Source organism: Athene noctua, chromosome 7 (genome assembly GCF_965140245.1).
Source record: "Athene noctua chromosome 7, bAthNoc1.hap1.1, whole genome shotgun sequence".
In the NCBI taxonomy this organism is placed as follows: Eukaryota; Metazoa; Chordata; class Aves; order Strigiformes; family Strigidae; genus Athene; species Athene noctua.
The window spans coordinates 17,094,361-17,120,335 of NC_134043.1; the positions used below are offsets into that span (position 1 = coordinate 17,094,361).

General features: G+C 51.7%; 1 protein-coding gene across 1 annotated transcript; it reads right to left on the reverse strand.

The window, feature by feature from the left end:
* Positions 1-146: 146 nt before the first annotated feature.
* On the reverse strand, positions 147-25,159 carry IGFBP5 (insulin like growth factor binding protein 5). The gene is made up of 4 exons (XM_074910306.1): positions 23,902-25,159; positions 5,339-5,565; positions 5,063-5,182; positions 147-4,651 (listed from the first exon to the last, which is right to left on the reverse strand). The coding sequence occupies exons 1-4, from the start codon at positions 24,230-24,232 to the stop codon at positions 4,520-4,522; spliced, it is 810 nt and encodes a 269-aa protein (XP_074766407.1). The 5' UTR covers positions 24,233-25,159; the 3' UTR covers positions 147-4,519.
* Positions 25,160-25,975: the final 816 nt, after the last annotated feature.

The following is a 25,975-nucleotide window of genomic DNA, read 5'->3' on the forward strand; positions in this document are numbered from 1 at the left end:
ACTATGTTACCCCGTGCCCTGTACTTCCCCCAGCACCCCTATGGGTCTGGCTGAGCCCCCCCCAGGGGCACAGCGTGGCCGGCCAGGGGGTGCTCAGTGTTGGAGCAGCTCACTGGCACAGACACTCCACGAGGGTGAGGCACAAGCTAACTGAATGCATAACTTTATTAAATAAATGCTTTGTCATGAGACAAAGATCAAAGAGTAACATAAATTATAAGTTGAATAAATAGTATACAGCAATCTTCACTTTTTAATAAAATGTGAGATTTTTTTTAAGTACAAAATGCTAAACAGAGCATTAAGCTCTTCTTCCATTGTCAGTTTTTCACAAACTGCTTTTTTTTTTTTTTTTTCCCACCAGTAAGATTATGAGTATTTCTTGTTTACTGGAAAAAAAAAAACAACAAAAACAAAACAAAACAACAGAGCTACCGTATGTATGTAAAGCTATAAAAAGCTACCGTAAAATGTGTAGTGAGTATTGCTTAAAGATAAAAACCAGGCAGGAAACTCGGAATCTGGTGTGTTTTAACAACTGTGTTACAACGGTGGGTAACGTGCGCAGTGACGTCTGTCCCGGTGGCAGTGGCGGGGGGCTGGCAGGGCTGGGGAGGGGGGCACAGTAGGCAGGGCTCCTAGCCAGCGCCAGGACAGCGGTCTGGAAGTGAGGTGAGCTGTCAGTCGTTAAATATACAATGCTCCGTTCGGGAAAAAAAAAGTCAACATAAAAACCCCACCCAACAACAACAAAAAAGTTTTCATGGGGGACGGGGAGAAAAAAGAGAAGGGGGGAGAAAGAGCAGAGAAATAGTGCAAAATGCTCTTGTACTAGTGGTTTTCGAAGTCCACTGCAGTACAGACAAGGGGTAGCCCAGCCGCCGAGCGCCGCTCCCCGGGGAGGTGTGGTGGAAGGTCTGTCCTGACCCCTGTGTCATCCTTGTCCTCTCCTTTGCATCCAGCATTCTGGGCACCAGCAGGGGCTTGGTGCAAACACTGGCTGGAGACCCCCGAACCTCACAACTCCCCTGATGCACAAATTGCCAGCACTTCCCCACGTGCCTCAACCCCTCCCACTGCTCACCCGGCCTTCCCCAGCTCCCAGATCTGCCCTTTTATTCACCCCAAATGCAAAGGGCACTGAGAATGGGACCACCATGTCACTGCCACCCCTGGTGGGGTGGGGCAACCCCTCCTGAATCCACTCCCAGTCTGATCCAGGCTCCAACTCCAGTCCTAAGTATTACTGCAGCCTGCAAACAGCCCCATCCTCCAGGGATCCTCAAGGAAGTGGATGGCTGGGGGTTCTCTCAGTACCCCATCCCGGGAGCTGAGGTGGCCTGGGGAGGTGAGGGTGGTTCAGCTCCCTCCTTGCATCCTCCTCCCCCCAGGTCGGTGGGGACAGGACAGGCAGTGCCATCCCAGCACTGGATGTGCAGCAGTGAGGGAGGCTGCATGGGATGGATTTTGGTGCTCTGGGCTCCTGGGGCCATGGCTAGACTTGCTTTCTAGGGAGAGGTCAGGGAGGCACCCTGTGTCCCCCTCCCATTGTCACTGTGATGGCCACATCATGAAACCACCACCAGGCCCTGTGAGCTGACCCTCAAGCTGCAAAAGCATCATCCCAAAAGGCAAGGTCCATGGGGAGCTGCCATCCCTCTGCCCACTCCCATCCTGCCCCAGCAGCACGTCTCCTTTCTCTGCAGCCAAAGGCTTTCAAGTTTTGGGAAATCAAACAACAAAACAAACGAACTAATAAAAAAGCAAGAAAGAGAGAGAGAGGAGGAGGGAGGGGTCCCGGGGAAGGTGGTACTGGCCTATAACAGGAGGTTTTGCACAGGGATCGGTGAGTGGAGGAGATGGGAGACAGTGGTGACAGTGACGACCTGTGGCCCTTGAGGTTGGCACAGGCTCCTCCTCCTCCTGCCTTCTTTACCCCATTCTTCACCCCACCTTCACCACACCATTATCCCACCACCCTGGTCAAAACAACCCTGCTCCATCAGCCCTGCGGAGACTGGAGAGGGTCTCTCCCCTGGCCACAGCACCTGCTGTGCTCCCCTCCAGCAACATGAGGGTCACACCACTCTGGCAAGTTTTTTGGGGGGACAGATCTGCATTTGGTGGCACTCTCCCTTCTTTTCAGCAAGGGAAGATGTCTCGCCCCCAGCTCCAAACATGCCTCACCAGCTCTCTGTGGAAGGCCATTTACAAAACTTGCCCCGCCGTAACTCCAGGGGAAATAACCACGGGGTGTCCAGTCCTGCCCTCAATTGGGGCAAGTGTCCTGGTGGGGGCCCACGGGTTGCTCGGGGGAGTGGTGCCATGCCACAGAAGTCTATGAAGGGGCTCAACTGGTGATGGAGAAGAGCCTCCACCAGGCCCACTTGGCATCAAATCCCTCTTGTCCCATCCTGGCTGGCAGGGACCCAGTGGTGCTGCAGACCCCCTTTCCTCTCTGCCCATCTTTGGGATGCTCAAAGGGACTTTGGGGCTGCAGAAACCTTCCCCCTGAGATCAGCCGTGTCTTTTGACCAGCACCAGCTTCTGTGTCCAGCCATGGCAGCAGGATGTGGTCCACAGTGGGTGAGTGTTTGCCCATGTGACTGCAGCACCCAGACCCCATTCGCTTTCCTTTCCTTCACTGCAGGATCTCCTCCCAGCACCAATGTCTCGGAGACCCTTGTCATGGGGAAACAAGAGGCAACAGTCTCAAAATCAAATGTAAAAATTAAAACCAACGAAAAAGTCAGGAAGGCAGGCGAGGGCTGTACCAGCACACCTGAGGCAGTGGGTCTCTGCGGTGCAGTGGCTGCTGTCACTGAACAAGGAGCTGGGTCCCAGGTTAAAGTCAAAGGCCTGTTGCAGGATCTTACTGTAGGGTGGTGATGTGAGCAGTATCTTCAATGCGAAAGGATGGAGACTGGTGTTTTCCTACCCATGGGAAAGGCTATAAACCATCCTTACCAAAATCCAAGACAGAACAAAGTATAGGTTTGGTTTTTTTTTTTTTCCCCTGGAGCAAACCACTTTTTTGGCTGTGGAAAAATAAAATAAAATAAAAATCTCCATAGTTGGTCTTCCTCATGGCAGCAAAGGGTGGTGAAGAGTTTTGGCCCTGATCTCCCTGTTCCCACATAGGGATGCTTCAGTCTGGACAGTGATGGAGTATCTGTGGGGTTAGCTTGGATGCAGCCCTTGGTGTCAGCGAGGCCCTGATCCCGCAGGCACCAGTGCTTCTCTGAAATTCTGCTCCTGTGCTTAGTCCGGCAGGTTATTATTATTGTTTTTGGGGGGGGCAGCATCTCTCCCCCTGCTTAGTTAAACCCTCCAGATTGCAGGTTTTGAGGCGAAATTTTGCAAGGAGGAAAAGCCACGTCCGTGCACACACACGCTCGCACATACGCACATGCACGCAGGTGACAAACACTTCCACACCTAGATGGACAATGGTTAAAGTCCCGCTTGTCCAAAAAGATTTCTGACCTCCCATTTGAGAGGAACTGGACAGAGAAGGGTATCTTTCTTTTTTGGATTATTTCTGTTTGAAGTCCATGAATATTTCGGGGGGGATATTCATGCCGTTAACAGGAGCTGTGCTTCCCTCCCCGGCTCATCTCCAGACACGAAGCTAGCAGTCCCACTCCTCCTCCCAACGTGTCAAAAGCTGCTTGGATCCGGGGTGGTCGTTTCAGACTGAAGTCAAACCAAATCGACTCGAGTGAGTCCCAGTGATGTGGGGAAGAGACTCTGGAGGACTGCAGCAAGGAGGGGGAATGCTTGTGGCCACAAGATTTTTTTCTTGAGACTCTTTAGAAAGCAACTAGCTAACCACCACCCCCAAAAAAAATTAACCTGCCCGAAACTCATACTGGAAAATCACCAACTTGGAGAGCTTCCTACATTGGGTGGCCTCTGCTCGGGCAGCACTGGGGAGAGGTGCAGGGAGGCATGGGATGGTGGAGTGGCCATGGCTGGTTTGTCTCTGGCTCTGTCCTTTCCTTGCTGAGTCCTTGTTGTCAAGAGGCTGCTATAGATTCCGAGTCCTCAGTTTCTTCAGAGTTTGTTTTTCTCCTCTTTTTTCTCTTCTTTTCTTTTCTTTTCTTTTCTTTTCTTTTCTTTTCTTTTCTTTTCTTTTCTTTTCTTTTCTTTTCTTTTCTTTTCTTTTCTTTTCTTTTCTTTTCTTTTTTCTTTTCTTTTTTCTTTTCTTTTCCTTTTCTCTTTTCTTTTCCCTTCCTTTTCTTTTCTCTTTTTCTTTCTTCTCTTTTCTATTTTCTTTTTTCTTCTTTTTTTTTCTTTTCTCTTTCCTTTTTTTTCTTTTCGCTTTTCTTTCTTTACTTCTTTCTTTCCCTTTCTCTGTTTTTTCCTTTTCCTTCCTTTCTCTTTTTTCTTTTCCTTTCTTTTTTTTCTTCTTACATGAGATGAAAGGAATCGGAGTCCCGGGGCACGGGGAGGTGCAAAGGGGAGGGTGGAAGGGAGCCTGGGTAGGTAGTGATGGGGCAAAGGGGGGGATGCGATTTCACTCCACGTTGCTGCTGTCGAACGCGTGGCACTGCAGGTCTCCACTCAGGTAGTCAGTCCCCGGCAGCTTCATGCCGTATTTGTCCACACACCAACACAACCCACGCTTCCGGCCTCGGGAGGGCTTGCACTGGGGAGACACCCAAGAGCAGAGATCAAGAGCTGACCACCAAAAGCCATGTGGCGCTCTCACGCTGGGAGTCAGGATGAGCCCTGTGTTTTGCCCTTTTCACCCCAGCGATGCAGTCCCCTGGGGAGGACCCAGCTCCTGCTCTCTGCTTTCAGCACATCTCCATCCCTGCTGCTACCCCAGCCCCAGGCTCTCTGACTTTTTCTCCTCTCACACCAGCTCCTTCAGCTGCTCACCTCAGGCTGCACAGCACTCGGAGCCACTAGCAAGGCCACCCACCACTAACTGTGCCTGGAGATGCTCACAGCAACCTCCCCACCAGCCCAGTAGAGGAAAAACCTCCATTCTTTCCATCCAGAGCAGAAGACCCTCCCTGGGTGGGAAGCATCCCTCTGTGGTGCTGTTTCTTACCTGCTTCCTCTTGTAGAAGCCTTTTCGGTCGCAGTTGGGGAGGTGGACAGCACGGGGGACCATCCGCTGGCTGCTCTTGAGCTCCTGCAGGGATGCCTCCATGTGCCTGCGGCAGGGACCCTGTGAGCAGGGAGAAGATGGACAGTGAGAAGGGGAGTACCTGTGGCAAGCCTTCAGCTGCAGATGCCCTCAGGTCCCCTGTCCCCCTGTACTGGCACCTGGTCCCCAGGCCCCCTGCCCGCAGGAGCCCCGCAGAGGGAAGGTGAAGGCACCCACCAGCTCAAACTCTTGCCGGAGCTCAGGGATGACGACGCGAGGGTGTGCTGTGTTCTCTGCCATGCCCACAAACTTGGCCAGGGTCAGCTTCTTTCGACGGTCCTTCTTCAGGGCCTCAGCCTTGAGCTCAGAGAGGCGCCCGTGCTTGGGCCGGTAGGACTTGGGTGGGTAGGTCTCCTCTGTCATCTCTGACGTGGTCGGTTCCTCATGCTCTCGGGACTCCCGTTCTGGAAGGGAAGTGTTACCAAACCGTCAGGTCTCCAGGAACTGACTCGGGCTTGCTTTTGCACAGAGACCCTCCTGCCTGACCCCAGAGGACATCTTTGCACCAGGCAGGATGGGAACAAATGACCAAAGAAATCCCTTTGCCAGCTGCTGCCTACAGCCATGGCTTTATCCCACTCTGTGAAACTTGGTGTGGCTTTTGTATGACCCCCAAGCTCTGGACAAGAAGGTGTCTGAGGGCATGAAGGAGATGGGGATCAGGATGGGGTCCTACATACAAGGCCACTGTTGTTTGAAGTGTGTCAGTGGAGAAGGACTGGCGAGAGCATTATTCCAAACCCAGAAAGGACCATATGACACAAAAAATGTGGCAGAGAAGCCCCTCTTTAGCCATGGTAGAGGATTAAGTGATTAAATTCACACCCCACCCCACCTTGCAGATGCAAGAGCAAAAGCCAGGGATACTCGAAGATGAGACAACTCCAAAGTTAAGGTCAATCCTACAGCAAAGCCACCATGTGGCAGGGTTAGGGTTAGGCCCCACATGGTTGGGCAGACATTTTGGCAGTGATGATGAAGACACGGCTGACAAGTCCTGGGATCTCCAGGGTCCTCAGTCTGCAGCCCCACACTCACAGGACTGAACCAGCCCCTGTCTGCTGGCACCCGCTGAGCAGTTGGCAAAGCTCAGGGTAACACTGCTGGGCAGTGCTGCCTGACTGTAGCTGCCACCGATAGTACCTTAGGCCCTGTCCCTGGCAGCTGCCTTCCTATACACTCCCTGGATCGCACCAGCATGACCTGTGCCGGCAGGATGCAGTCAAGAGCCCTGTGCAGTTATATATAGGAGAGAGCTGGTGACAGTCTAAACTTAGATGACTTGTGACATTTAGTACAGCCCCAGAGTGAAAATGGGTTATTTCTGTACTAAATTTGAATAGAGTTTAAGGCTCCTGAGGCTCCTGGTCTTCTAGTCCCTGGTTCCCAGCAGCCTTACCCTGACACCAAGTTTGTGCTGGGGCCAGTGTGCAGCCACAGGGGAACCCACTGCGGCAGAAGGAAAAGCATTAGAGCAGCTGAAATCCCTCCCTGCATGGTGTCTCCTGTGACTCTGATACCAGTGAACCTGGCTTATCCTCTCCTGCAACCCTGTGGTGAAGACAGCAGGGCACCAATTTGGCCCCTCCTTGCAATATCACTGTTGGAACAAAAGAAAAAGGTTCAGGATGAAAATAAAAGTGGATAACCCACCCCCAACAAGTCAAACGGGAGCCTCCCTGCACACCGACTGTTCCCTGGAGCCCAGATGCACCCAGGGGGGAGGAGGATGGCTCTGCCCCACCAGGCTGCCCAGGGGACGCCCGGCGAGGGGGGACAGATGCACTGCTCAGCGGCAGATGGCAGCACCGGCCTGTCACATGCACCCAGCCGGGTGGCCTTGGAGGTGGCTGAGGGGACAGGCTGGTCGCTGGGCCCCCAAGCCTGCCACCACCACTTGTCTCCAATTCCTTCTTGCCAAGACAGACCTGACCTCTGCCAGCAAAACTAGAAAGCTTTCCACGGCTGCTTACTTACTAAAGCAGGCTTTTTTCTTCTCTTTCCACAGGAACAGAGCTGGGTCAGCATCCCAGACTCAGCACCCTCCTAACTGCCCGCAGCAACATGAATAACCCCATTCACCGTCCCTGGGACTTGCACGTATCCCCAGGATGAGATCCTCTTGCCATTTTGCCCCTTGACGCTTGTATGTTTGGGGTCTTTTTACTTGCTGCAAGATTCAAAGGCCCCCACAGATTTGGGGGTCCTCTACTATAAGGGGATGATAGAGAAGGGATAGGGAATAAATTGATTAAATTGGGAATGACCTTGTCCCCCAGGAAATGACACTGTACAAGGTGCAGTAGAAGAGCATCCTTTGCTACAAAGGTGTTATGGCAATCTGAGGTCTGAAAGGAGACTGGAGACATACTGCTTAGTAGCCTTTCTGCAGCAATGAAACATGCTGTGATCTGTCCCAGGAATCTCCTCTGGCACCAACTGCCAGGGCCAGACATGGCAGAGCCTGGGCATCTCCCTGGGCTGCCCTACGGTATTTAGGGGGAGGGGAGGATTCACTCTGCGCAGGCAACCCTACAATAACACAAGAGGGGCCCAGCTCATTACCTCTGCAATAACAAGTATGAGAGGCACAGCTACCTGGGCAAACCTAAAATAATAAACAAACTGGACAAGGGAGTGAGGATTCAGTCAGAAAAACAGCACGGGGTGTCCAGTCCCCAGGAGTTGTGATGCAACGAGTGTTTGCAGCAGCTCATCCTACTCATACAGTCAGCAGCTTCAGCCTCTGCAAATACCTTATTTCTCTGCTTCCTGCGAGCTGTCAGCTAGCCAGAGCAGCCTGGGAGCTGGGGCTGAACATGAAGCCCTTTTGGCAATGGGGGATGGGACCCACAGGAGCCCAGTATTCTGCAGTGGGAGCTGAGGGCTGGAGTGCACTGAAAGCTGCCCAGCTCCCAGCCTGAATCCAGTGCTTCCTGCAGGGCCAAAAAAGCACCTGGAACTGACCCCCTTCACTCTTCCTGGCATGCACAGGTCCCTGTTCAAGTACCGATAGAGATTCCTCTGTCTACTGCTTAGCAGTGGTATCTAGTCTGGGTCTTTATTTCCCAGCAAGAACCCCATGGATGCCTTGGAGGGATCCCTTTCCTCTATCCTCTGATGTTTTTTATAGCCTCATTTCTTTCAGCAACAAGGCTGAAGCAGTCCCTGCTCATGCACTCGACTATCTGTTCCCTAATTTGATACTAACAAGACCATTTTGACAAACTGAAGGGCAGAGGTCTCTGACACATAAACTCCTGACAAGCCCTGGGCAGCTGGTGAGGGACCTTCCCGGTGCCAACAGGAGAGGGAAAGGCAGAGCCGGGGCTGGCAGCACACACAACCTCCCCCCCTTCACCTCCCAGCTGGCTCATCCACATCAACCTTCAGCTACTGGCTGCAGCCGGGACCAGACACCCATGTCAGCATCTCCAGAGCCCCTGCACCCGCCTGCCCATCCTCACCCACCAGCTCACTTGTCAACCTCCATCTGCCACCTCGGAGCTGGCTCGTGGCAGGCAGCCCTGGCACCACTGTGCCTTTGCTCCTGATGGAACAGCAGCAGGAGCAATGCCCAGTTTCCCTGAATGAGCCCTAATTGTGCCTGTCCGAGACTCAGGAAGGAGGCTGGATTTCCTCCTCCCTTGCTGTCAGGATGTGGCCCACTGCACAGCCCCTTCCTGCCTGCTCCTATCCACCTTGCCAACCTGGTGATTAGATTTCTGGCTGGCAGCTGTTTGCAGAGGCAGAGCATGCTACATCTCCATATTTCAACTACGGGCACAAGGCAAGAAGGCCCTACTCACCACGTCCCCAGTCAGAGGACAGCAGGAAGAAGGAGGTGGTTGGCTCTCACATCTCCATCCCTTCTTCCCACTCCTTAGGAGGAGGTGACCTCTCAGCAGAGGTCCCAGACTCACTGGCCACACAGAAGAATGACATTGCTGGCCAAGCTAAGGATGCTTGGCTAGCCTGGAAGTGAGACCTGGGCTGTATCCACCTCAAGGGATGTTGACCCTACAACCAAGGCAGGAGACTGAACTCAACTCAGAGCCACACCATGGCTTCGTGTCTGGTCTGATGCTGCAGTGCCCATGGACAACCCAGGGAAAGAGGGGTAAGCATCTGGAGATGGTCCTGACACAAGTTAGGGCAGAAGGAATGTGTTGTTGATGTCCTAACTCATGCAGGTTCCCATGAGTTCTGAGAGGCAGAAAATATCCATAGCAGAGCGTGGGCCCCGGGTCTGAGGGCTTAGTGCCGTCTTCTAACTCCAGGCTGGCCAGAGGGAGCAGCCTAGCAGGAGCCGTTTCCAACCATTTCACCCTGCCCCTACAGAAGGGACATGGGACTAGTACAATACCAGGCAGAGCTTCTGCAAATCGCTCCTGTCCAACTGCCTGCTGCTCCTGACAGACATCCCCCAGAGCAGCCAGTGCACCTTCCTGCACCTGGGCGAAAACCCAGCCTGGTTGCTCCAGACGTTTTGGACAGGGGTGGGTGTGTGTACACATGTGGGTGCGGGGTGTATGGGAACACCACCTCCCTGCTTGCTGACATTACAGAGAGGAGCAGGAAGCTTGTTCCAAATGGGTAGGAGGCTTGAATTTTCGTAATACGTGTTCATCAGTTTCTGGCAGGAAGGTAGGAAAAGTATCTATTGACTGCTGCTGCTAATGATCCGTGCTCGTTACATCCACAGCCCACTGCTAGAGGACTTGCTGTCCTGTTCCAACACCCAAAAAAAAGCCACATGCACCTAAGAAGGACAAGTTTACAACCATAGCACAACCTTGCTAAACAACCCTCTTGATTACTCTAATGATTATTATTATTATTTATAGCATGAGCACTAATATAGTAGACCACTTAAGCAGGAAGGTGATGGAGAAAGACTTAACAGGGATCTTGGTTAAACCTCTAGCTTCAGAACGACAGCAAACCTCACTGGTGGAGACCTTGAGAAGTTGCCCAGTTCCTCCTCTGCCCCCAAACTCGTCCATCTCCGTTCAGAGCTGTTCACTGCAAGATGGAAATTAAGGCTTACGTTACCCAGGGCTGAAACTTCGCTGCTTAGAGAGCAGCGTCTCCCACTGAAGAGTGCAATGCAACAGTGCACAACATCTCTGCTCTCCACTGGAGGAGGATTTATCCCCAGGATGAAGAGCCACCTCTCAGTATTCCCATCAAGAGAATATCCCCAGCTGCAGGACTTAATGAGAGACTTCCTACCCTTGTGATTTTGGGCCTGGTGGCAGCTGTCTTTGAATGACCCCAGTTTCTGTCTCATCGCCACTTGAAACAACATGGCATTTTCCAAACCTAGGTGGGTGATCTCTGCCACCTTGTCTTTCTTTCTGGGGGGAGGGACAATATTTTGGGATCAGACACTAGGCAGGTGATGCTGGCAATGGAGAAAGGAAAAAAGTTCCTATCAATCGGGACCCCGAAGTGCTAATCAGATCCAGATCCGGACACTTCTTCCAAGCTTCACTCCTAACAACATCTCCCCAGCATAAACATCTGCAGACTCCTATCTACAGTGGCTCCATTACCAGCCCAGCCTCACGCTGGCTTCTTATGTCTACCTGGTGGACTTCACACACACACTCAGGCAGAATCAATGACTGCTGAAATCAGTGTTTGTCTTCTTCCCTGTACCTGCTAGAGGGACAGGATCCTTCCATGTCTCCTTCCTTCCCCATCCTTTATGGTATTGGTTCTTGCTGGGCAGCGCAAAGCAGTTTCCCTGGGGTGCCTGTGGCTGGGAGAGGGGAACACCGGTGCTGTCCCTGAAAACAGCTTTTGCACTTGCAAATCATGTTAGAGATGTAGCTACTTTTCTTCAGATCAGGTCTTATACAGGAAGTGAGTGCACAGGTCCCTGGCTGGTAAAAACCCTCACTATGCATTTCCCCCAGCTGCCCTTCCCACCTTGTCTCCACTCCAGAGGAGGGGACGTGCCTGACCTACACCGGAACATCCTGGGATGGGCAAGCAAGTTCCTCCCCAGCCTGAGCTTACACCTGTGAGCATAACAGGAAAATAAAAATCCCTCCCTCCTGGTCAGCACACAGGGACAGCTGCTGTGATTGCACTCCCAAAATGCAGGCAGGGAAGGGCTAATGCAGGCAGGGAAGGGATGCAGAGGTCATCTCATCTCGCACCCTTTGGCAGCTGGAGAACACAACTGAGCAAAAGCATTCCTGAGCTCCCTGGAGGCTGCCGGGATCAGCCCAGACAGAAGGGAGATTTCACCACCCTAACGACGAACAGCTCATTTATGTTCCTGTCACAGGCACAACCCCCCAGCATGGGGGTGAACGACCCCAGCCCCTCGTCACAGCCCCACGAGGGTGGGCAGTGGAGCCGGCCCAGGCGCGATGCCCGAGGCAGGGGTCACCGCTCCGGACCACCGCCCCGGTGAAGTCAGGCGGTGATCTCAGGCGGCCGCCCAGCCCGAGGCCGTCTGGCACCCACCGGAGGAGAAACAGCCAGGACCGGGGATGCAGGCTCCAGCCGGTCCCTCCGCTAGCCCAGGGCGTTGGCTGCTGGAGAGACAGCTGCAATGTGCCTTGGACTTTCGACGAACTTTTGTGCTTTGGTGGGGACTTGACAGCAGGCTGGCGTGGCTGGTCTGGTGGGGACTGGTGAGGGAGCACGCTGGTGGTGCTTGCAGGCGATGAGAGACTGGGAGGAGACACCACACACTGAGGAGGACAGAAAAACAGCAGCCCTGCTTGGACTGCCACCCCACCTCCCCCAAGTCCCAGAAATGCGCAACAAATCTGTGTCAAATAACACCCATCCACTAACACAGAGGTGTTGGGGCTTTCCTGGATGGTTCAACTCTATATCTAAGTCATTGCAGAGATGCTGCCCCCTCCAGCCCACCATTTGTATTGGGTGCCTATTTTAGAGTGGAACGACATTTCTGTGGAGGCTCCTGTCTCTCCTGTGACTCCAATGGTCTCACTTAGGCCTCCAAAGGTCTGAAGTTAAGAAAGATAAATCCCACCACCTCTTCAGTACTGGTCCCCTTGCAGCCTGCAGTGCAGCTCTCATCATCAGCAGTGCCATTTAACAGGCACAGGGGCAGTGGTAAGAAAACCCAGACCCTATTTCCTTCACTGGGGATTAAGTACCTCAATGGCTGTCAAAGGCAGCAAATCACCTTTGTCCCCTGCCAAAGATGTATGATCAAGGTCCAAATAGTCCATGGCTCAAAAGCCACACGAGCTTTTGGAAGAGAGCTCTGGGCTATCCCAGTACCTTAAATCCCCGTGACAGCATGGTGAAAGTTGCTGGGACCTCACTCTCTTGTCCCACAGAGACACCTTTAAAGAGAAGGATATGGATCAGTACAACCAAGCTCAGAGGGCAGCCAGAGGGCTGGAAGGACTCAACCCTAGGTTAAGACTTAGCTCGATTCTAATTAAGCCAAGGCCCAGTAGGATGCATGGGAACAGCTCAGCTCAGGAATACCTGAAGAGCCTTGGAAAGCACGGATGGATGGACGGCAGAGGGATGTGCTATACTGTGGCCTTTTGGTTTTTAAGTTTTTGTTTGGGCTTTTCCGAACTAGCCTGGAAGACCAGCTCTTTCTCAGGAGATTTCTGTCTCCTCAGCAGAAACCTGCGGATGCAGATTCTGCTGCATCAGCCAGGGCTCACCTGCAGAGCGTGAATATCAGGTGCTTGGGTTGCCCCCAGGTTCACATAGGATTCATGGGAAAGGGAGATCATGGTCCTGATGACCTTGGTGTCCTCATACAGAGCTGGATGGGGGAGAAATGCAGCTCAGCATGTGGGAAAGGAGCACTCAAGGGAACCAGCTCATGTTTTGGTCTGCTCTGGAAGCACAGGGCCTATCTGTAGGAACGGATCTCCGGGTCAGCACCACTTCTCTGCAGTGCCAGCAAGCGCCACAGAGGTGGGAGGGGTATGGCTATGGGAACTTGAACCGTAAGAAAGGATCTGTGTTACTGTATGCCAGATGATACTTTCCTGAGCTGCCCTTCCTTGCTGCAGCCACAAAATAAAACTCCCTGGGAGCAACTCTCTAGAGCAAGGAGAAAAGCAGGTTTAGAGATGGGGAGCTCCATGATGTAAGCTCCTTCCCTACACATTGCTAGCAGTAAGTTCAGCAGGCTCCAAGCAGAATCTATGCTGTGCTGGAAGAGCCAAGCTTGGGCATCAGCTAGAGGGCTGGTCTGATTCTGACCTGGAACGTAAATCAAGGACTCTGTTGCCTTTGACCTGTCTCTTTTTCTCCAGAGAGCTCCTAAATCTGGCTATGATGAGTTCTCAGCAGAGGCCTGGGATGCAGAAATGCATATATAGGACACACCAAGTTCAGGTGAAGGTCTGGGCCTCTGTGCTGGACCTGCAGTGTGGCCAGAGACATGGGGATCCCAGCAACAACCATTTCGGTGCAAGATGGAACCTAAAATGATTAACCAGTAAAAGAATTGGGAAACTTCCCAGAGTTTCTCCCTCCGGTAAGATGATGAACAAACATCCAGCCATTACAATTAAATTATGCCGACAGGCACCATCTTGCAAAATTGCAGGCACTCTGTTTCTAGATAGCTGCTTGTATGAGCCTGACATTTCCTGAACAAAGTTATCTTCCAGGGAACTGAACTGGCAAGTGGAGGGGAAGGAAGTATTTCAGGATTAGATTTACATCAAGAAGCTCCTGTTGCTGATGCACTGATGATAGGAAGATAAAACATATTTCCTTCATATCATCTGGAGACTACAGATGTTCCCCATTCCATATGCTGAAACTGCAGAAGAAGCTGAGAGCTGAACTGAAGAACTACCCAGAGAAATCTAAATAAATCATCTTTCAGTATTATAGTGACCAAGACATATTTTTCCTTCCTGAAAAGGATGAAATCATTCAGTCTTTCCTAGTCTTGCATCTTTTCCAACAAAGCCACCCTAGTGGCAGATTCCATCAGCTGTAATAAAGGTAGCAAAAACCCCACGAGACTGTCAAGGAACTAAGAGCAGAACCAAAGGAAAACTCAGGGAAGAAGATTGCATGACAGTCTCTGCCTAACTGACAGTAAAGGTGAGGAAACTCTGACAAGCATAGTTTAATTGTTTACCAGCAGTTTCTCCATAGGGTTCATCTGTGTCAAGAAGACAGGAAAACCCTTCCTAGAAAACAAGCATATTTTCAGGTCTTCTGAATGAAAACAACAGGGTGAAAACTGCCCATCTGGCCACCAGGTGGGAAGGGAGCACCTGAAAAAAATCTTGCTATATCTCTAGAAATGAAGGGACTGTGATGGGTTGAAAGAGAAGCCTAATAGCATCCATCAGCTGTCACTGTGTGAGAGAGAAGGGGATAAGGAGGACTTTTTCAGATGGAGGTACCTCAACAGCAGTGGTGGGGGAACATCACTAGGGAGGAGCTTTGCCCTCTTGGACTAAGTGGGGCCTGTCTCCAAGACTCTGCTGAAGGTGGGTGTCAATATACACAAGATGTCAAGAAACCTGATTTGAAAGCGGGATGCTGCCAGGACGCTGATAATATTCTGATCAGTGAAATGCAAATGTGACAAATCATAGTAAAGCAAGGTGCTAAAATGACCTTAGAACCATAACCAGGAAGAGTGTTGCTGGGCGCCATCAAACACTGAGATATCACTGTGGATACTGTAGCATTTTACCCTGAAAACAATGTGCAATTAAGAGGACAACTCTATATTAAAGGAGATGATCCCAAGAAAATGTTCTACCAGAGATGTAGCCACTACAGTTTATGCTAAGCTCTTTGGCCTGCTTATGGATGAAAGTGGCTTTTGCCTTTTAGTCAGGATTTTGAATCTGATTTAGTTTCATATGGAGCAACTGGCCTACTGGAACTGAGTCTGGGAGAGGCTGCTTCCACTGGAGGCTGGTGGTCTCTGTCACAAGATCCATCCTCATTTATGTTATTGAGGGTCTCTGTCAGCCTCAACAGCAGCCAGTAACTGAAGAGCAAAGAAAGCCAAATCCTTTGTCTGACCCAGAGAGAGGTGAAGGCACATCAGGTGGAGTCTGGAGGTGCACCTGTATGAGGTGCTGGATGAGAACTGGTCCAACACAATTATTTCAGGCTGTGATTGCAACCTCCAGCCTACCCTGAATTAATTTCTAGGCCTTCAGCCTGATTTTCACAGCTCTGTCTTAAACCAGATGGAAAAGATCTGTGAGATCATCCATTGCTCATCTTTGTGTCAGCACCAGATGACACATCGTCACATGTACTGTCCAACCTGACTTTTATGAGCTCCAAGTGATGAGATTTCCACCTCTGCCCTCATGACTCCTTGCCACTCTTCTACTTTTAATCTCTCAGTCTACCTAAGTAGTACCTCAAAAAAGTACCAGAAGTTTGATGTTCACACTCTGACAATACTGATAAACAGAAACTTGCTCAAGCTGGATCGTAACAAATGACTCTTGCCTCTCCTAGCCATCACCCTCTCTGCACTGTACCACTGCATACACTAACCAATTTCCTTTGGTCCAACATGATGTAAAGATGCTTTTCAATGTTAAAAAATATCACGGGTCCCTTGATGGAGTGAAGGGTGCAGACCTCCATTCTGGGGTCTGACACTCCAAGAAAGACAACTGATCACCCTTTGCCACAGGTCCAGAGCCTTTCTGGAATGATAAAATCCCTGTTGCGCTTTGTTGTATATCCTGCAACCTCAAGCTGCCTCTGCTATTACAAAACCAAATAACCAAAACAGTGAAATTGTTATGAAATGATGCGGTAAAATTTCACCCATTTTTGCTGTTTCTTCAGGAAAGCAGGAGTCACAAATGAAAGCAAAGTGACTGTATGTCACTTTGTGTTTAGACATTATTAAGATATATTAAGACATACGTGTCACTGCGGCAGCATCATAATTGACTTCTGGACAGGTATAAGACATGCAGTCCCTCCCTAATAAAACTTTATTTCTTTTCCAGCATCTCATTTAAATTAAAAAGTAAAAGCCAGATTCCATAGTTGTTCACTGGGTTATTTAATGACTAGATTTTCATCATTAGTCCAGTGCATAACATCTGATTTCTTAAGGATGAATAATAAATGGGTCTGTTGATTTAACTGTCTTGTGAGGATGAATCCCATGTGAATTTGGAAAAAGAAAATATTTCTACTGATTTTCTACAAAAAGAATTACAACTATTGGCCAACTTTGCCCCCAAAGTTACCTTTAAGATACATTCCCTCTCTTGTTTAGCCAGGGGATCATTTACTTAAGTATCTGTCAGGATTACCTTCTTGCCCTTAAATAGCAACCAGACCAGTTATCTCCATCAACATAACAATTACCTCCATCAGTGAGCCAGCTGTGTTCATCCAACAAGCAAACAAACCAAACTGCAATAACAGCCCTCAAGGCAGGCAGCTGCTAAGAGCTTTCCAATCCTACTGAAGCCAACAGCGTCTTCAGCCTCACGGTCCTTTGAGGACTGAGGTAGCTGGCTCCCACGAAGGGGATTAGGTGCCTGAAAGCCTGTGATGATCTGGGCCTAGCGAAAAGGTGCTCAGCATCTTGCAGGATCAAGCCCTGACAGGCTAATAGGGAATGATGTGCCAGTTTGCTGTGGGGGGTATTGACACTCCATTTCCACACTGAGTGTGAAGGAGACAGTACTAAAAGGGTGGAGGCACAGGGAAAAAATTATGGCAATAATTTTTAATGGAGAATCAGGGCAATACTGAGAGCAAGGCTTTATGTAAACACACGTAAGTGCCCACCAACTCCATAGGCATAAATTTAAGATGCCTCCTCAAGGTTTAGCCTGTTGACCAGGGTCTCTCTGCAGCCAGGGAAGCTTTGACCTTCCTGCAGGCATATTTTAAGGCAAGTGTGGTCTCCCAGCCAGAAGCTGATGGCTAACAGACATGGACTGATGGGCAGTCAGTGCACTTGTCCTGGAAACATCATAAATAGGAGATCCACCCAAACATACTGAGAAATGGCTTCCTTGAGAACAAATCTGCCCACATCACACCACCAAGAGTCCCAAATTTATGCAAACATATTATGCTGGCTTCTACTAGGATTAACCGTGAGCTGTGGATTGACATAAACACTAAGCGGTCCCCTCAGATCGCTAGCATCAAAGAGCCACCTCAAAAACAACATCTTGCTGAGAGTTGCCTCGGCTACCCAGCTGAAGGAATAGAGTGTCTCATGGGGGTTGAGTGGTAAGAGGATGGGGAATTTCACTCCTTCATGACCAGATGTGACCCTTCCTGGATGGGCAGAGGCATCAAGTATGACCCATGCCCAGTTATCTCAAATGTGCTGTCCTGGGGCCCGTGAGCGCTGGCACAGCTGCCACCCCACTCTGTGAACCATGGGCAGCCCTGCACATCACCCCAGGGAGACCTGGCATGGAGGCTCTCACTACATGGGCTTGGGGGTCCAGGTCTTAAGAGGACTGGAGCATGTGGGCCAGGGTTCCCTCTCCTCCTTGACAGCAGAGCCTCCTTGCGCTTTTAGCTACACCTTGTCCTGAGGATAAACAGATGATATCTATCTTTTCACCTGTAAAAAATCTCCTTACAAATGACTAGGTGGTTATTATGCTGGCTGCCAGTGAGTTCACCCAGGCCAAACTCTTTGGATCATCTTTGACCTCTGCACGCACAATGTCTTCAAGTCCTGCTTTCTTCCTCCTCCTCAATGCTAGAGGTTGTTTCTCCTGCTGTCAACTTGCCACATTTCAGCAAATTTGACATCTTTTCCCAATTCAGTTCTTCTTTCCCGCTTTCCCAAAGACCAGTTGTTGCTGCTTGGGCAAAGAGAAGACTGCAGGGTCCCAGTGCACTCAGTGCCCCTGGTGCTGTCTCCTCTACCACTGTCATCAGGCACCACTGTCCCTGACATGTATGCTCCAGCCCTGGCATGAGGCAGGAGGATTGGCTGCCCTCTGCAAGCCACAACCTATCTGCACCTTCACTGTGATCTCTCTCAGGGTATTTAATGAATGTTTAATGAATGTAGACTTAGTTCATCGAGAAAAACCCACCTCCAAACACAGGGAGTGAGTTCGGATCCACACAGCTGGCTGGGAGGAATATCTTATCTCCTGCCTTGCCTCCCCTTGTTTGATATGCTCACCTGCAGCACCTCATTTCTCAGCCCTCAGTGGGAGGATGGAGTAGGCCTGTCTGTACAACAGTATCTGATCTTGACAGCAAAATACTGATGTGCCAGTCATAAGCAGAACTGCTGCACCTAGGGGAGGTTTGTGTGTGCTACCTGGAAACCATTCTGTCCCCAGAGACAAAAATGCTTCGTGTGTGTGTTTGCACACATTAAATGTTTGTGCAGGTGTGTGTGGGTGTGTGAACACAGGTACATGTGTGCGTATGCTCACATGCATATCTTCCTTGCGCATATTAATCCTGCTGCTTTGCAGCCCACATAGAGGGGCAGGTGCGTTCCAGCCAAATTCTGCTTTTATTTATGTCCGATCTTGAATTTGCACTACTAAGTACTTGGTAAAAAAAAAAGGCAGGATTTGCTGTGCCATAGGCCCTTTTATCTCCCTTGTGACTTAGCACAGGTGAAATGAGCTGCAACTGTTCTTAGCAGCTCACCTCACTGAGCAGAGGAGGACAAGCCCCAAGGGGCTGAGGTTCCTGGCCCCTTCCCAGCCTGCTCCCAGGCTTTCCAGTTTGGGTGAAGAGCACTGGGAACTGTCACCGCTATAACAGTTCCCACAGCTGCTCCTACATCTGCGATGTCGTTTGATCCAGCATGGGCAAAACTTCCAGTGGACGTTAGGAGGAAGCAGAGCACCACGTTCTGTGCGAGGCAGTGCCCTCTCGCTGCTCCTCCTCCTCTCCTTCCTCCCTGACACACATATGTCAAACTACTCGACCAAAAGAAACCAGGGGCTGTCCCAAAGCTGGCACAAAACGTACCCGAGCTCTCCTACCCTTCTCTTCCGAGCCTGGCAGGACACCTCACCTCGCAGTCATGCAAATGCTTCCAACCACAGAGGACTCTGCTCACACCACCAACATGCCAAAGCTGCAACGGTCATCTGGGCACAGGATGCTGGTGCTTAAATATCGACATGAGGAGGCATGCAGCCTTCTTCCAGCGTCGCTCAGGTTTGCAGAGGCTCCCATTTAAGGCCAGCCCCTGTTCTCTGCTGTGGTGGTACAGGCACTGCAGGGGCTCCCTTCATTCACCTGGAGCGGGTCCCACCTGAGAGCGCTGCACGGGGGCTCAGGACCCGCTCTATCACTCATGCACGCACGCACGCATGCACAGAGCCACGTCTCTTCTCCGGTGAACTCTGCTGGCACCCAGCAGGAATTTCATTTGTATCAACTACTTAATATTCTTGCTCTTTCCTTAGAAACCAGGCTGCTGAAAAATCTTTCCAGCCAAGGCCCCTCCTTTCCTGTTTGAACCACCCCATCCCTCCCTCCTCCATAGACACACACCGCAGAAACCCAGCTCTCTTGCTGGCACCTGACAGATTTCACACTTTTTTTTTTTTTCCACATTGTTATTGTTGTTGAAACTTCAGATCAAAAGGAAAATGGAGATTTTCCTGTTTCGAATCTGAGGCTTTGCAGGCCTGTTGCTACTAGCTTTTCTCCTTGACAGCTCGGGAGCTGCTTTGCACAAAAGACCTTCCGCTCAGCACCAGCCGGGTCCCTCCCTGAGCGACACATGTTCGCAAGCCAGCGCGTCCCCAGCGCCCTGCTCCCACGACCCTTGCCCTAACCCCACCCTTGCCCTGGACCTCTGCGCAGGGCTGCCCACCTGCCCCGCCGTGTCCCCATCGCTCGCCCCTGAAGCCCCGCATCACCAAACGGGGAGCAGAAGAGCGCAGGAAAGAGAAACAAGGTTGGGGGGGAATATGTCAGGCAGGGATAAAGGACTGCACTGAACATGAGCCGCAGGAAAGTCGGGCTCGGCAGCACTCCTCCTCCGCCTACTTCCAGCTGACGCAGCAAAGACGATTTTCTTAGGGCTAGTTCTCCAACCCCCCCTTTCCCCTCCTGGTTATCGTTGGCTCACGGTTTCGTGAGGAAACTTGCCAAGTCTTGCTCGCTTTCTAGAAAGAGAGCAGGAATGAGAGAGAGGAGAAGGAAATATTTGACAACCTTTGTTTTTCCACGAGCCTTTTAGGGCAGCAGGCTCCAATCTGTGCCCTCCACTCCCCGGCGCTCGGCCTGACCTTGCTGTCTCAGCAGGAGGAAGTCTGGCAGGAGCACAGGGGAGAAAAATGGAAAGACGTGGTGTATTTCAAAGGAAACCTAAACAAAACAGAGAAAACCCAGAATCCTGCAGCCTGTGCCATAAATGAAGCTCATTCATGGTTTTTTACCAGGAACAGTCAATTACAGCCGTGATGTTTGGCTTTCAGTAAAGGACAGTGTCTGACTGTTGTGCCAGGAAGGACTACAGGGACCATCCCGTCAGTACCTACACATCCGCCTACTTAAAATGAGCCTTACCAAAGATCCCACATTTGCTTTAATTTCAAATCTCTCAGCAAATCTGGAGCACATTCTGCCCAGTAGCTCCAGTGTTTCTCAGTACCGCTGTGCCCAGCTTACAGATGAGGAAACCAAGGCATGGTACCCGGGAGCATCTTGTCCCCAGGCAAGACATCTGGTCTACATGAGAGCCAAGCCTGGCCTCCCAGGCTTGGGCTCCTGCAATACCGCTTGTTGAGTCTCCACTTCAAGTATAAGGAGGAAAGCATCTGCGATTTTAAACTTGGCCAGCACAAGCGCAGAAATAGATAGAAATGCAGTTTGATCTAGTCCTCACTGCTGTCACATAGTTTGTTTTGCAGAGTGCTGATTCTTTCTCAGTGGTTCGCAGCTCAGGGCCAATTTTGGTCATTGATAGATGGGAGGGCCAGGCCAGCTTCCCCAGCACACGGTCCCTGCACTGCTGGCCAAACTGGCAGAGGCCAGAAAGTTCAAGTCAAACTTCATTTCTTTCCTTGCCCTGTTGCTTAGAAACACGCCTATGAAAATATACTTTGTTCTCACGCGCTACCAGTCGAATGCCAAGAGAGCTTTTTCCCTCTCCCGTCCTCAGGAATTCCTGATTTATTTTTTATTTCTTTTCTGCAATCATGCAGATCTCAAGAGGAGTCTGCTGGTCTCCCGTGGCTTCTTGCCCCAGCCTTTCCGATCCAGACTCATCTCCCAGCTGTGAATAAAACCCATCGAAAAGAGCCCCCTGCGGCACTCTGTGAGTCCAAACTGGAAGTGCAGGTACTGCCAGGGGGTTGGTTTTGCAACAAACCTGCAACCTCTTTCCTATACCTCTCCTTGTTCATTCAATGGGTGCTCCTCATCCCAAGAAAACCAAAAGCAATGATATTACAAGGCGACGGGCCAAAGTTTTTACGCAAAACACCTGCTAAAGGACCACTTAGCTTGGGAAGAGTGATGCAGGTGGAACAAGAAGAGATTCATGCTGTGAGCAAGCACCAAAGCTTTTTCAGGTGCCTTTGGTCTGCACGAGGCACCCTTGCTACGGGTGAGAGGATTGGCCCTGCTCTTCCAGTCCCTGCTGGGTTTCAGCTGCACAGCTTTGCCTTCCCGACCACACCGCCTGTCCCTGGCCACGCACACACACGCAGAGTAAATAAACACCGGGGGTGACGCGCTCCAGGATACTTCGCATAGCTCTGCTGCCAGCGGGTTATTGCCCAGGGCTCCGCGGCTCCTGGCTTCACCCTCCTCCGCTCCCTGTGCAGGTCCCCTCCCAACCCTCACCCCTTTCAGCTCCCCTTCAGAAAACCAAGCTTAGCTTTGCTGTTTCTGGCCAATTTTAAAGGAATTTGGACATTTGTTGTCATTTGAGGGAGGGGCGAAGTTATACACACAGAATTTGGTTTTGCTCTGAAGGATGGAGTGTAGCAACACAACCACTGCCTGCAAGCAGCAAAGGGGAAAAATAATAAAAGCATCAAGATTTATTAGGTGCTAGAAAGGATAAATGGATTCCTATTGCACGAGTATAAGCAGAAGCTTGCGAACAAGCAAAGATTACTTTTTCATGGACCAAAAAAACCCGGGGGGCTTGTTTCTCCTTTTTATTTTTTTCCAAGTGGTTCCCCAGTCCCCTGGACATGCAGACACCCTCCGTGCCTCCCCTTCATGCTTTGGCAGAAATAGATGTATTTGGAGGAGTATAGGGAAAGTGTCCTTGCACAAGCTACAGGATCCAGAAATGGGAGTTAAAACAAGTGCCAAAGTGAAGGACTGCTTTCTTTCCTGCTTTTGTCACGTGCAAGGTGCAAACATTTCAGAAGCTTGGCTTTGCACTGGTGCTGCCATGCCAGCCTTCATGCTTCCTTTTAACCTATTCTTTCTGATTATTAGCAACACCATCATTATATTTTGCAATTGCAGATTCCCCGTCCCTAATGCACCTGCTCTCTTCACCTCCCTGGGCTAAAACCCACTGCCCGACTAAAGACGTCCAGCAGCGGGCAGCCAGGAGGAGCAGGCTGTAACGATCCAAGGAGAAAGCAGGAGACTGAGCAACAACCTCAGCGGTGGTTGAGGACTTTGGGGATGGGGCAGATGGTTGCAAGGAGGTGCCCTGCCCTCCCCTGTATCTCAAGCTGCAGAGGCCAGCTTGGGCCCCAAAGCGAGGTGGGGGATATGGTGAGAAAAAGGGTTCAGGGAGAGGGTGAAGACAGGGGTGCAGGAGACATGCAGGGAATGCAACTGGGGAAGGACTAGGATGCAGCTGTGACTAAGAGGGTGCATCTGGGAGGTGGGAGAAGAAAAGCTTCCCTACTGGGGATGGGAGAACCCAGAGGTGATGATGGGAGTGGGGGAGGCTGTGAGATGATGCAACAGGAGGTTTGACCAGGGCATGGATGGAAAAAAAAAGGATGGGAAAAGCAGCGGGGGGCATGGAAGAACAGCTAGGGGGATGGAAGAGTACCCGCAAAGACGGAAAAGCAGCTGGGGTGGGGTGGGGGGTGGGGTAGAAGAGCAGCCATAAAGAAGGAAAAGTAGCTGTAAAGATCGAAAAGCAATAGGGGGATGGCAGAGCAGCCAGGGGAAGTGGTGGTGGTAGAGAAGCAGTCAGAAAAGATATAAAAGCAACCAGGGGCTTGGAAAAGCTTCTGGTGGAGGCAGTGGGGTGGGGAAGGAATGGGGAAATATCTGGAAAGATGGAAAAGCAGGCGGGGTGCGTATATGTGTGTGCGAGAGAGAAAAATCAGGCAGAAAGATGTAAAAGTAGCCAGAAAGATGGAAAAGCAGCTGCTGGTGGTGGAGGGGAATGGAAGAGCAGCCGGGAAGGCAAAAAAGCACACGGCGGGGGAGGGGGGATGGAAGAGTAGCTGCGGAGGGTTGGGATGGAAAAGCGGGCGGAAAGATGGAAAAGTAGCCGGGAAGGCGGAAAAGCAAGCGGGGCCATGGAAGAGCACCTGGGAAGATGGAAAAGCAGCCGGAAGGATGGGGAAGCGGCCGGGAGGGGCAGGGAAGAGCAGCCAGTGGGAGGGAGTAGACAAGCAAGCGGAAAGATGGAAAGGGAGCCGGAAAGGCGGAAAAGCAAGCGGAGGGGCCTTGAAGAGCGCCCGGCAAAGAGGGAAAATGCAGCTGGGAGATGGTGGCGGGGTGGGAAAAAGCAGGCGGAAAGGAGCCGGCAGGGCGGCAAAGCATCGGGGAGGCTGCGTCTGGGGGAGGCGGGGGTCACTCACCGGCCTTGGCTTGCTCGCGGTAGCTCTTCTCGCTGAGGCAGACGGCGGTGCCGTGGAGCAGGGCGTGCAGCGGCTTCTCCTCGCCCTGGCGCGGGAGGCAGCGGAGCCCGCGGGCGCAGCGCTCGGTGTAGACGCCGCAGGGCTGCCCGGCGGGCAGGGCGCAGGTGAGGCAGCACCCGCAGCCCGGCTCCTTCACCAGCTCGCAGCCCAGCGGCGGCGGCGGGCAGAGCGACAGCGCCTTGCCGTCGCAGGGCTCGCACTGCACGAAGGAGCCCAGGCACCGCGACAGCCCCGGGCAGGCGCCCAGCAGCACCAGGAGCCGCAGCAGCATCGCGGCGGGGATGCTGCGGGATGGGGCGCGGGGGGCTGTCGCCGGCGTGGGGGGGAGGGAGGGGGGCGGGCGGCGCTTGCTTTCTGCTTGCCCCTTCGGGGGCGAAAAAAAAAAAAAAATCAAAAAGGAAAAGGGGCGGAAAGCGCAGCCCCTGCTTGCAGTCGCCCCACTCTGGGGTTTATTCTCGGGGTGCGAGACTCTCCTTTTGGCGTTGGGAGAGGGGGGCGTCTAGGTTTGCTTTTTGTCTTTTTTTTTTTTTTTTTTTTTTTATCCTTTTTCTCCTTTCAGCTTTTTCTCGCCTCGAAATGGGGAATTCGCACCGCGATCCACGGGAGCGCAAAAAGAGAGGGGGAGGGAAGGAGGGGGGAAAGGGAGAAAAGCCTGCAAGGGGTTGCACAGCCTACAGGTTGCAGGGGGAGGCGTGGGGAAGCAGGGGGGTTTGGGGAGGTGGGACGGCGATTTCACACACGCACACGCACACACACACTCTTCCCGAAGGGCTGGGAGGAGGCAGGTTGGGAAGGGAGCAAAGTTCCTTGAAAACCAGTGTCCTGCTATTAATGCATCAAAGCAGTCAAGAGAGGGGGGGAAAATACGCAGGAGAAGGAAGAGGGGATCAAAAGCTCCCTTTCCCTCTCTCTTCTTCTGCAGGAGAAAAAGTCTCTCCCGACGCAGCGAGCTGCTGGGAAGCTTGGTATGAAGCAAAGTTGTGTTTCGATCGGTTCTGTTCAACCCTCCCGCTTTCCTCTTCCAAGATTTGCAAAGGCAAAAAAAGCGAAAAAAAAAAAAAAGCCAAAAAAAGGCAAAAAAAGAAAAAGAAAAAAAAAAGTTTTCTGCAAAGTTGGAGTGTTTTGTTGCAAAGTCTGCAGAGGAGCGGTAAAAAACAGGGGGAAGGGGGAAAAAAAAAAAAAGAGGAAAAAAAAATCCACTTTGTAGATCTCCCAACACTTTTCCCCTGGAGAAGTTTCTAAAGAGACTGAATACTGCAGAACAGGCTGTCTTTTAAATAGACTGCCTCTGGCTGCCTGCCAGCCCCTAGCTGCAATTTGAGATCCCAATGACACCTCAGCTTGACTAGGTGCCAGCAGCGAGGGCCCTATCAGTGCACACTCGAGCTGGTGGGGGTGGGGTGCACAGCTTCTGACTTCTGGGCTTCAAACCCCGGGCAGTGATCAAGGATAATATTATGAGGAGAGACAAGGGGAGGAGGAGGGGGAAGGGGAAGCCGAGGATGGGGAGGGGAGGGGGGAAGTTCAGATCTTCACGGTTTAAGGAAAAAAAAAAAGAAGAGTGATTGCCATTGGATTGCACGGCAGCCTGGGCTGCAGGGAGTCTGGGAGGGAGAGGTCAGGGCTCTGAGTTTGGGGAGGAAGGGGGGGCGGTGAGTTAGCAGGGTCTGATCCTGCACGCTGTACCCTGTGCTGGTGGGGCAGGGACCGCCATCCGCTGCCTGGGTAGCTGGCGGGCTGGGGACCCTCGGGGGGGGGCGGCGGTGCACACACCTACCCCTCAGCTCCGAAGGTGAGCGCAGGAGGGAGATAGATGGATGGCTGCGCGCCACGGAGCCGCTCTCGCCCGCCCTTTGTGCGTGCAGGGTGCCCAGCTCTCCTCTCCTGCCCCTCTGCCCCTGGGCGAGGTCTAAAACCGCAGTGAGGCTTTGCCTGGTGCTAGGGTGCGCCCCCGACACCCCCAAACAGCAAGGGTTAACGCAGCCGGACAGTGAGCGGGAGGGGAGGGCTGGGC